The sequence below is a fragment of the Castanea sativa genome, chromosome 12, assembly GCF_040712315.1.
Source record: "Castanea sativa cultivar Marrone di Chiusa Pesio chromosome 12, ASM4071231v1".
Classification (NCBI taxonomy): Eukaryota; Viridiplantae; Streptophyta; class Magnoliopsida; order Fagales; family Fagaceae; genus Castanea; species Castanea sativa.
Window position 1 is genome coordinate 37,279,905 of NC_134024.1, and position 12,197 is coordinate 37,292,101.

Genomic DNA, 12,197 nt, shown 5'->3' on the forward strand with positions numbered 1-12,197 from the left:
AATCAATAGTTTAGAAATGGAACTGATATAATTAGAAAATGGACACAATTAACACAATTAATAATTAAATGACTTAATCAAAATTTGCCCAAAATGTTCAAAGACCAAATTAATAAGTTTTTTGAATTATTGCGTGAAGTGAAACAAATTTTTTAGCACCAAAATATAAAACAAGAGTGGGTTTGGGTATGGCCACCTTAACCCCAGTCAAGGGCGACTTTGCATTAACCTTAGTGTATGTGTGTGTGTGTATATATATGTATGTATGTATAGACACACACATAATTATTTTTTAACTAATATGTTTTATTTACCCTAACAAAATATTAAACACCTTGAAAATTTGGGTTTAACAAAAATAATCTTGGCTCCCTAAACATAATTTTTAACCCCTAAAACATAATAATAATAATAAAATCCCAAATAACAACAATAAAAATTCGCCCAAAGAATAATAAAAAGATCCTAAACAACAACAAATGAACAAAATATTCAATGAAAAGTTCATTAAAAAACAAAAAAAATAAAAACTCTTAATCATTCAGATTCGTAAGTCGTTCAACCCATTACATAAAATAATCCTTAATCTCATTCTGCCTAAACAAATTAGCCTCACTCCAAGTTTTTGATCTGTCACAAATCAAATGAAGCAATGTTACCACCACTTCAAATTCCAACCAACACGACACCAATACCCAACCATCATCTCCAGGTCACACCAACGACCAAATTGCCATTACAAAGTAACAATACTCAAAAAGTGAAAGAGAGAAGAGAGAGGAGTCCTTTTTTTTATAGAGAGAAATGGTCAAGTGTGAAAGAGAGAAAAAACTAAAAATTAATTTCTAGATGATAGTTTATTACATTTTTTATTATTAAAATACTATCACATGCATTGCATGCGACAACATTTTTCATCCACTTAACTCATGAAAATATAATTGAATGATTAATATGGTCATTTTATAACTTCCTTTATTTGGAAGTTTAAATAGAGAGAATGAAATGGATAAAAGAAAATATTCATTTATCTCTATTCCCTCCAAACCTCACATTTTCATACCCCCAAATTAGGGGAAATCGAAAGGAATTGAGGTTTAATAAAAATTTCAATAAAAATCCTAAAATACGCCTTTATATTCAACTATTTATTTTAAAAATTGGGGTCTAGTAGTAATATTATCATAAAATAATTCAATTTCTTTTCCCCTATGTTACTTCCAAACAAAGTAACTTACCTTCCATTCTTTTTTTATTCATTTAATTTATTTAAAGACTTGCAAGAAGACATGCAATTATGCAGTCAAGTCATCTATCTATATTCCCATTTAAAATTTTAAAAAAAAAAAAAAAAATCTATCTATAAACCTTGTCTGAATAAACAAAAGTAAAAAAAATGAGCTGGATTCAAGTTACACTTAGTGTAACTCTAAGCAATGTTACACTACCTAATAACTTATTATTGATTTCATATTTTAAAAATCCACTTAATGTGACTCTAAGCAATGTTACACCATTCAATAACTTATTATTGATTTCATACTTTAAAAATCCAATTGTGGAATTACATGTTCTATCTTAACATGCATGCTAATTTCCATGCCAATTGGATATAATTTACCATTAGATCCATAAACTTATCTTCTATGCATTATTTTAAACTATGTTGAGGACCAAAATTTCACAATAAAGCCTATTCCATGAAAAGTAAGGAAAGACCATGGGCCTTAATAAAAGAAGGCCCAATTCATAAAGCTAAGAAGGACCATGGAGGCCCAAAATCCCAAAAAGAAGAAAAAAGAAAGAAATAATAATAATAATAAAGAAAAAAGAAGAGGATATCGACCAGAGAACATGCAGCAAGGATCTCGGTAAGAGGATATACAGCAAAAAGAACATCAAGGCCTTAAGACCTTGATGTGTCCTTTTGAACCTTGAGAAGAGGACATTGGCTAGCACATGAGAAAACCAAGATGTATGTTCAGATTTTCAGCGAAAAAGCTATTAAAAAATCTAGCAAAATAAGTATTTTCTTCATAACCCATGGTCCAAGCTCGTGGGATCCCAAGTGAATAGCAAGGGAGAAGTGGTTTGCTTGATAGGGGAGTGATTTTTGGTGAAAGGAGGATACCGAAGCTTTCCCTTGGTTCATATATTTGTTTGGAATGCATAAACCAATGGAAAACTCAATTCCCCTATGTGTATGACACCTCCTCACAATTTCCTCTCAATTGTCATTTTCAACTAAAGTTGTCATCAAGTACATTAAGCAGCCCACCCACTCGTTTGACTTTCCAAGAAGAAATCTTTTATTTATAGCTAAAGTCAAATGCCCCTTTTGAGTTATAATTGCCTAAATAAGCTAAACATTTGCCCAATGTACATTTTCAGGTTTCAGAGGACATGGTTTTACCCAGCAGACCAGGGACGTCCTCGCCTGGGGTACCAAACTATGTCCACTATAAAAAGAACACTAAGGCATAGCAGGCAGGGGGAGAAAAATGAGAATTTAGGGAAAGAGTTCAGAGGTTCAAAACACATATTTTTAGAGTTTTAAAAACCCAGCAAGGGAAGGGAAAGAAAAGAAAAGAGGGACAAAACAAAGAGAGAGCCAAGGAGCAAGAATTCGTCCAATATCCTTGAGATTATTCGAAATATCACTTAGCCTCCAAAGAAACATATGTCAAAAACATGCACACATCATATATTACTCTCTTCCACAAAAATCCTCCTCACCTAACTATCTTGAAAGGCAATACCTAAGCAAAGCCACTTGGACTTGAGTTCCAAATCCCACAAGTCTTGTGCAAAAGCACTAAGTTTGTGAGAATTGGAGCTAGGATCCTCGTGGCTAAATCGTTCTCATGAAATTCATTTACATATATGCATATGTATTAAAATGTATAACTTAATCAAAGAAACTAACAATTATTTGAAGATATGTGTATTGTATAGTGTGTTCTTATACAAGACCTATAGAGGTTAAGGGAAATGACAAAACTCTATTGCATAATAAACATGGAGAAAGATCATATAGTTTAGAGAATCAACATTCTGGGTTCTTACAGGCCTAGTACCCCTGGGAACCACGACATCACGTCCAAGGTACCACGATATTACGCTCGGGATACCACGATATTATGCTCAGGGTACCAAGTGAAGGAATTCTTTTAAATGTTCACAAAGTAGAAGACAAGTCCCAAATACTCTATTTCAATCTCTTTCTCATTGTGAATATTATAAATACTTATTTTGTAAGAGTAAAAGATTATTTTATGACACTAAAATACTTATAATGGTATTTTATTACTTAGGAGGAATCGCATTTTTGCCTTGAGGAGATTTATATGACTTGCGCACGACTTGATTCGTAATCAGCCCCCATTTAGCTGCGGTGAACCAAGACCAGTCCACCAAACAACAAGTAAAGGGCCCAGGATCCTTGTTTCTACTTAGGCCTGGGTACCGTCCAAAAAAGGACTCTCACAAACTATAAAAACTTGAATTTAAATAATTGATTGATGACATGACTATTGATCTATAATCATCTTTAAATTTTGTAAGCATAGAGAATATATAAAGATAATGTAATCTAATGACGAATTTAACAAAATTCATATCTAATTAAAAAATATTGGCTGACGTAAACATTACTCAAAATTATAATAAGTGTAACTTGAATTCAACTAAAAAAAGAAAAAGCAAAAATAACAAGAAAATTGCAATCTAAGTCAACCTCAATTGTTTATATTTGGAGAATTATTTCATTTACAACATTTTCATTACACTTTTACAATAAATGTTAGGTGGTAAAGTTTTATTAGTTATAATTTGAATCCACAACTTAAATTACTTTTTTGTCCATTCGTAATAGCCAATAATAATTTACCACTTAATATTTATAGTAAAAATATTGTAAAAATGTTGTAGATATACACTCACGTAAAATCTTCCATTGGCAATTCCACACACACTCACGTAAAAAAGTTCTATTCTTAAAGGATCCCAAAAACAAAAAAGTTAAGAAAGTAAATGTCAAATTATATACTTGATCCCTAAGTTTTTATCTTTTTTAAAATGGTCCTTGTAATTTGAAATATTTCATTTTAATCCCTATATTTCAAGATTTTTTTAAAAAAAAAAGTCCTTATCATTAACTAATGGACGAAAAATATTGATGTGACTAACTAAATTTATCTTACCAAAGTAACTTTGCTAACTTGGAGCTTATGTCTCCATTAATATGAATAAATAAATGAGCCAAAATTTTCTATATATGGCCACATTAGATTTATTCTAAAATAACTACATAAGTAAAAACTTAAAATGAAAAAAAAAAATGAAAAAGATAAAAAAAATTAAAGGTTGCCAAACTTGCTAACAAAAGGTGAGTAATAGATAGTATTAAGGTAAATTACTTTTAAAGTTTATAGTTTTGGGCCTCTTTTATTTAAATCTTAAATTCTATAAAAACATTCTTGTTATGTCATAATCCTGTTAAAACCTTGTTCAACATCACGTGTTGGTTTAAAATAAATTTATTTTCAAACTTTGAGGTTTAAATATAACATTTTGATAGTTTAAGATTTAAATAATATATATCTGTAACTCTAGGGTTTAAATGAAACAATTTGAAAGATTAAGATTTAAACAAAACATATCCCAAACTCTAAAATTTAATTAAAACTATTGAAAATAAAGGTTTAAATAAAATAACAAACCATAAGGTTTGTATAAAACTTTTTTTTTTATTTTTATAATCGGTATTCGGTATAAATTAAACTTAGCCAAACATACGAGGTTTTTAATGAAAATTTCCCAAAATATACCTAATAAATTATAGGTGGTTAGTTGTTATTGGTTCAAATTTAAACCAATAACAACTAACCACCTATAATTTGTTATAAAAATGTTGTAAAAATATTGTGAACGTAGCATCTCTCAATAAAAAATAGCTGGATTGTTACAGCATGATATTACTACTTTACATCATTTCATTTGTGAGCATTTTTTTTCTTTTACAAATTCTTTTATGTGGACTATTTTTCTTTTACGATATTTGGGCAAAATGTAAAAAAAATAAAATAAAATAAAAAGACTAGGAAGGAAAAAATGAAAAGAAAATCCCCCTTTTTTTTTAGCAGAAATGATAGTAGATTTTATTTATATAGAATCATGCTATATAGTTAGAAAAATAAAAGATGGGCATTCTTCTAGTCAAACAATAACCTCCTCATTTTCTTTTGCAGCACTAGCCAAATCTAGCAGGATGATTATATTGTAAAGGAATACTACAAAAATAAATAAATAAAATCAGAACTATCTCTAATCAAATTAATACCTTCAAGATCCAAGCCATCTCCAGTGAGCAAATTCTATCAAAGTTCAAAAGATCAACAAGTTCACCAAAGTAACATTCCACTTCCACTTTTAAAAAGCTGGTGCTTAGACAGAATGGCAAAGTTGTTCTCGACACAATGGCCGCTGTACAGAGGAAGTTCAAACCATAAAGTATAAGACCATAAAGTATTCTTCTTGTAACAAACCATACAGCATGAACATATTCAACACACCCTTTAACAAAATAATCTCTTTGCATAGGCATTTGGTATAGGGAATATTTTAGGAAAATTCCCTAATATTTCCATGCTTGGTGGCAAATCATACAAGTAAATCAAATGCTTATAGTTATTTCATATTTGGATTCCCTCTCGATCCTATATTTATAGGTATGTGAATCTTCTTCAAAAAAAAAATGTGGGTTTCTACATTCTCATGCTTGAGAAAAGTTACATTTTTATAAACTTAGCATTTTACCTATGAGTTTGACTTACCTCCAATACTTTTTTAAATAAACATGTTCTTTTATTTTAAATATACAATGATAAGTGGTAGTAGATTTTAATCTCCACATTTTATTTAGTTAGTAGATAATATAGCAATTTCTCATTAAAAAAATAAAAAGAGATTTCAGTTAAAAAAGTATTAGAGGTAAGCCAAACCCTTTACTCATTCCTCCATACCCTTTTAACCAATAGAAATATAACTAAGTGTCTTTTATCTCCTAAAAACTCTACAACTTTTAATTTGGTGAGCCAAAGAGCGTGAGGCAGTTTGATCTTTTGATTCCTATCTTTATCTACTGTAGTGCAGATTGAAAGAGAGAGGAGTCAGTGTCAATTGCAGACAATTATTTGAGTTTCTTTGAAGGTTTCGAGTTTTGGTTTTTAGACACATTTTCTTACCAAGACAACTGGGTTCATGTTAGCTTCCAGCCTTCCACCACCGGCTTGCCTACACAGAATGTGCACTTGTATCAGTTTTCAATCTTTTGATCATCCATGAAATAAGACACCACCTAAATAAGATTAGTAAGAACGTAACACCAAAGATCCAATCATGACACCTAATTTCTTCATCTCTTGCTGCTCCTGCTCTTGAACTCCTGATGATGAAACCCCACAAACATCCCAACAAGAGCTGTTCTGGCAAAGGGAGCAACGCAGTGCAAATTCTATCAACAGTGTTACCACACACTCTAGAAGGAAAATAACTTTTCAGAACAATTTGTTCCACAAGGCAAGCAAATTTTCAAGTCCTTCCTCGCATATAATCAGATCAATTTCGGCTCATTCGGGACACATGCATTGAATGTAAACATACCAACATCACAAGAGCCTAATGAACATGCACCCGAACCTACACAACCGCAGGCTTGGTTATAATCTTGTGGAAATTACCCATGAGCACTCCAGCAATCAAGAACCAAGTCAACCTCTCTAACACCACATATATTAGAACCCTTTGGAACCTAATACGAATTAAATCTTCCCCAAATACTACCCGACTCATATACACAAATAACCATATCCCAAACACCACGAATGAAAGTTTGAAACCCCCCCCCCCCCCCCCAAAAAAAAAAAAAACCAAGGAATTTAGGTACTTACCATTAAAGGGTGGTGGTGGTGGCCATAGAAAAGGGAATGAGAGAGTCAGTAGATGTGACAGAGACGACTAGAGAATGACAGTGACAATGGCAAGAGAATAATGATGATGAGGGTGGAGGGTGGAGGGATGACGATGATGATGACAAAGACGAGAATCACAAGATGAGGAGGGGATGATTGAGAGACCAGGAACTGTTTTTTTTTGGATAGATTTGTGTAAAAGAGAAAACTAGAACTGGTTAAACTGCTAAAATGTAACATAGATGAACAGTTAGGATTATGTGGAAACCGTACTGTAAAAGGAACCTTCTTGATACACATTTCAGGCTCTAGCAACGTTATTAGCCTGCTTTACCATCAACAAAATGGTACAATGTAGTACACAGTACAAACCCCACTTCCTCCAACCTTTAACAAAATAATTTCTGCAAGTCTCTTGCAGAAATATCCATTGAATGTAACTAATATCCCATAGCAAATGAGATCCACATGCAGTCAAGTACATACATGGTCTGCCTATTGTGACACATCAGTTGCATGCAACAAATGTGCAACACAATTCTTCTTTTATATGAACCCTTTCTCATCTAATATAATACCCTGGTAGTAGCATTTTTTTATAATCCTTTGCTGGTTGGGCCCATGCTCTAGATATAAAGCCAGATCACCAGAAAGAAATCATCAGTACAGTGCTAAAACTACCATTGCAAGAACAAAGTTTGATGAGTTAGAAGATGGCATAAAACTGAAAATACATTAACTTTTGATATCGTGGGAGTAATTTGCTTGTCTATGATTTTTTCCGTTGCTATCAACCCTCTGTGTTTCATGTCATTCTAATCAAACAGACGGGGCACATGAACAAAGGAGACAGGTTAATTTAATTTGTCTTGGCTCAGTCAGATTGCCCTGGAACTTCCACTTGATAACAATTCAAAACCAGGAATTGATGTAATTCATAGGAGCTATTTCCCAGACAAACAGATTTAACCTGCCAATTAAACTTGCTCTTGATTATGTTCCATATCACCTGCATTTCAAGGATTTATGCCAGCATTGATGACTGACCAATAAAAAAATGTAATACTAAGAGGAACCAAAAAGTCGTAAAGGCAGAGGTTAAAACAATGATGAAAATGCAAGAGAAAAGACATTTGTACTAGGTTAGAATAAAGTACCTATGATAACATGAGTACGGTCAAGACAAAGCTGTAACATCAATCCATGAAGGCCTCTTTGCATTATAGTAGAAATGTGCAATCATGTGGACCAACTCATCTGCTGTCCGAATCTCTGCAAAGACAAATACATTATTGTATTATGGCCAGAACACAACTTTAACTGCACCATTGTTTTTGGTAGCATCTGAACAAAACCATGCTTCTCAAAATTATAAAGAGCAGAACTAAATCTCACCTTTTTCCCTATACAAGATCCTGTTTCCCCTCAAGAATAAGATTGCTGGGCATTCTTTAATTTTAAGTGCATATGCCAAATCTCTCTCGATATTGATGTCTACCTTAACTGACTGTTATCAGGAAATCAAGAGCATTACCATCATTGAATACACATGGAAATTTTTTTTAAGGAAATTCAAACTAGTTGCCGAAAAATGTAGGAAGGAATACAAACAAAAGTTTTTGAATTTTAAAATTTCAGTACTCAGGGCCCATAGAAACACTGTGGATTGATTCACTTGATATTGGTTTTTAAGGGCAATTAGAAAACCCAGTGCTCTATATTTGTATTGTAAGTTCATTTCTCAGCAACCAAAGGAGGGTCAGTAAGTGCATATCACAATGCTTATCCACAGATCACATAAAATGAAACAGAGTGTAACTTTGAAAAAATTCAAAAGGACAAACGAAAAGTTTAATACCCGAGGAGGCAATTTATCTTTAGCACTCCAATAAACCTTCAGCGCCTTTTCTAGCTCTTTCAAAGCCTTCCAGTTATCAGTTGCCCTTTGAACAGAATGATAAAATGTGAACAGCGATGATGATTATATTGAGATGCCAGTTTTATCTACATTATTTAAGTGCCTGTTCAGGTGGGCAGTTTAAAACTGCACTTTATAAAGTTCACCTCTTTCAAAATCTCACCTTTTGTTATGTACAGTTTTTTCAAACAACCCATGTTCAAATAAGCTAAAAAATAAGCTGTACCAAATGGGCACTATATATGTGAAACTTTCTCGATCAACATTTTGCTTGAAATATCAAATAAAAACCACATTTTCACCTACTGCCTTCCGATAAAACCACAGAAAATTACTTATCAAGAAATAAAGAAAAAAAAAAAAACCCACAGAAATTTGCCACATAGATGGATGTATCGGCATATGCATATTGCACTAAACCAAAAAACCTTATCCAAATCCCTCTCTCATTACACTATAATGAATGCTGAAATAAAACACAAGCAAACAACCACATATCACAATACAAGAATGCAGTAAGAAAGTTCTATACAGGACAATCCTTGTCCTAGATTAAGATACATAACACTCCTAGTTCAAGCAAAAGAAACATTTGCAATAGACTTACCTGTTGTATCTTTCAAAAACAAAAACAATCAGTGGGCTTGGATGAAAAGCAAAGCTCTCCCACTCCAGACAATTGATCTCCTTTACCCAGTTATCATCAACCTCACCTTCCCAGTCAATTTCAACACCATCTTCCCCCACAACATTCTTGATTGGGTGCTTCTCAAAATACTCTGATGCTCTAATTCCCCATCCCACATCAGCATCAAGTGGCCAATCTGGACTTTCTTCCTCAACCACCATCTTCTTTCCTCTTCCACCACCATCATCCTCATTCTCATTTATATCATCCTCATCTTCATGGCTGTCAGTATCAATCTCTTCATCAGCTCTATCCTTCATTATATTTTCTTTATTCTCCAAAATTTCTGAATTCTGCTGTCGAATTGATGCAAATGTTTTTTCAAGTGAGCCACGAATAAAATCTTCGACTGCAACTGCTTCACTCCTACGGCCACGCCTTGGCTTCCTTGGAATGGTTTCTTTAAAGACCTGATTTTCATCATCCTTTTGGGGAACTTCAGTTTTCAGGCGGTGATTTCTTTTCTTAGGTTTAGCTTTATTAGAGTTGGAGCTAGGTTCGGGGTCAGATGTTGAATTAGACTTCCTTGAAACAGCAGAGCAATGAAGAAATTTTAAATCACGGCTGCTCTGCACAGGGGAGGACAAGATCAAGCATGAATGGGAACTAACACTACAGATAGGCTTTGATATAGGATTTTGAAAAGAAAATGACATAAAAGGGTGTAAATTAGGATCAACATTTTCCATAGAGAAAGGCAAGAAGGATTTTGCCATGCTAGAAATTTGAAGGAACATCATTTTCTTCACTCCCACTAGGATATAGGTCAGAATTCAGTATTGGCAATCAAAAGCAAAGAAAGGTTAGGTGATAGACTTGTACCTTTGTAGCAATGAATGGAAAAAGATGGAAGGGTCTATGTTTAGAAGTAAGAAAAACCTGTAGAACTTATCCACTTTGACATTTGTCTTTTATGGTTTACTATTTCACTGCTGGAAACCAAGGATGCCCAATAAAATCAGTCTAAAGAAATAAAATTCTTTCAATTCTCCACCTCAGCTTGACACTTACCCACTTCAGCCGATGCCTATTAAAAATTTAAATAATCAGACAAGTACTAACCAGAATAATCTTCAAGCTGTTTCTTTTATATATTCTTTTCCCAAGCATGTTCTTATATTTTAATCTCCAAATTCATCAACAAAATAGCAACTCATTTGCGGCACCTTCCAATAGATTCATGAACTCAATGTGACAATTATTTCGTCAGCCATTTCTAAATTAAGGAGAATTTGGCATGTATAAAAGGTTCCTAGATGATATAAATTTAAGAACAAACCCAAACATTATCGAATTTATGGCACTACCAGCATTAAACTTCACTGGAAGGGAAAGTAGTAAGGCCAGGAATATGCTGGGTTGCAAATAGCAGTCCAAATATCCAAATAAGTTACACTTCCTATAACATCACATGAAAATGCACATACATAAAAAAATAAAAATAAAACAAACAAGAACCAATTATATCTGCAAGAACCACCACTTCCACAGGTTGGTCCAGGCAGTTGTAACAATAACTTATGTTTCACATGTAAAAGAGTGATAAAGAACCAATCAATGGATTCATCTGAAACCTCAAATTTCCTTCTCTCACCGTTGATTTTCCAAATTCACACTACAAAAATGAACATCACTTCATGATTTCAAAAGGGCAGCACTATATACACCATTACTTTTAGTTCATTACTTAAATTGAGTTTGCTTTTCTACATGTTATTATTATTTTTAGCTTTCTTTCTCATATGGTGTTTGCTACATCATAGCAATTCCGGGGAAGACCAAGTGTAGGGTTTTGAGGCGGTACCAAGTTAACCCAATGAACACCAAAAATGGTAGTTGATACATACCAAGAAGCATTAAAGCCAAAATACACTATTGGTCCCTATAATTTAGCTCATGAGCAATTTTAGTCCCTGGAGTTTAAAGTCATTGTTGTTAGTCCCTAACAAACATAACGTTATCACTTTTAGTCCCTATGAGGTAATGACATGTCGGTTTTTAATTTGGCCACACAAAAATATGAGGGATTAAAAACAAACTTAAGAGACCAACAGTGTAGGTAAGCCTACCTATTGCAAGTATAAAGTCATCATCTAGAATAGGAAAGCCATCCCATAATGTCTTGACACAAGACAACTTGTGTCAAATTGAATAACACAAAAAACATAATCAAAGTATCAAACATTGCAACCTTATTAATTTCAACTAGAACTGCTAAAACACACTTAAACAAAGTGACAATAAAAAGCAGAAAACAATAATCATAAAAATTTAAAAAAATAAAAAATAAAAACACACACACACACACACACACAAACACAAAGAAGTGTGATTTATCATTTATCTACTTTGTAGTTTCTGCAGTGCTTTCCCAAACAGCTTTAACACACACAAAGAAGATTTGAAATATACAAAATAAAACGAAATTCTATTTGGTAGCTGAGAAAGAAGAAGAAAGTAAAGGAACCCAAATTATAAATACCTGTGATTACAGGGAAAAGGGTTTAACAGTTGAGACAGTTGGAAATGGTGAAGGGAAATTGGGTGCACTGCTTAACAGTGAGTAAGCTTTTGTGGCAGTGAATGGATAATAGCAAAGGGGCGGGTGGATGGAGTTTTG

The 12,197-nt window shown here is 33.1% G+C and overlaps 1 protein-coding gene across 6 annotated transcripts; it reads right to left on the reverse strand.

Annotated features, from left to right (window-relative positions):
* Positions 1–442: 442 nt before the first annotated feature.
* Positions 443–12,197, reverse strand: LOC142619835 (thioredoxin-like fold domain-containing protein MRL7, chloroplastic). 6 transcript variants are annotated; one of them, XR_012841588.1, is made up of 8 exons: positions 12,060–12,197; positions 9,497–10,604; positions 8,830–8,914; positions 8,367–8,478; positions 8,129–8,243; positions 6,246–6,294; positions 5,342–5,484; positions 443–630 (listed from the first exon to the last, which is right to left on the reverse strand). XR_012841588.1 is itself a non-coding variant. In XM_075793141.1 (6 exons), the coding sequence occupies exons 2-5, from the start codon at positions 10,315–10,317 to the stop codon at positions 8,149–8,151; spliced, it is 1,113 nt and encodes a 370-aa protein (XP_075649256.1). In that variant the 5' UTR covers positions 10,318–10,604; positions 12,060–12,197; the 3' UTR covers positions 7,279–7,980; positions 8,129–8,148. The 6 variants fall into 6 exon arrangements, 2 of the variants coding, with proteins under 2 accessions (XP_075649256.1, XP_075649254.1); XR_012841586.1 differs by lacking the exon at positions 443–630 and adding an exon at positions 6,407–6,480 and having other exon boundaries at positions 5,311–5,484; XR_012841587.1 differs by lacking the exon at positions 6,246–6,294 and having other exon boundaries at positions 445–630.

Coding starts and splice junctions, on each gene's coding strand:
- LOC142619835 (XM_075793141.1), bottom strand. CDS start 10,317: ATGATGTTCCTTCAAATTTCTAGCATGGCAAAATCCTTCTTGCCTTTC. Junction 8,915..9,496: donor GTTTTTGAAAGATACAACAG/GTAAGTCTATTG, acceptor TTCTGTTCAAAG/GGCAACTGATAACTGGAAGG. Junction 8,479..8,829: donor AAGATAAATTGCCTCCTCGG/GTATTAAACTTT, acceptor TCCTGATAACAG/TCAGTTAAGGTAGACATCAA.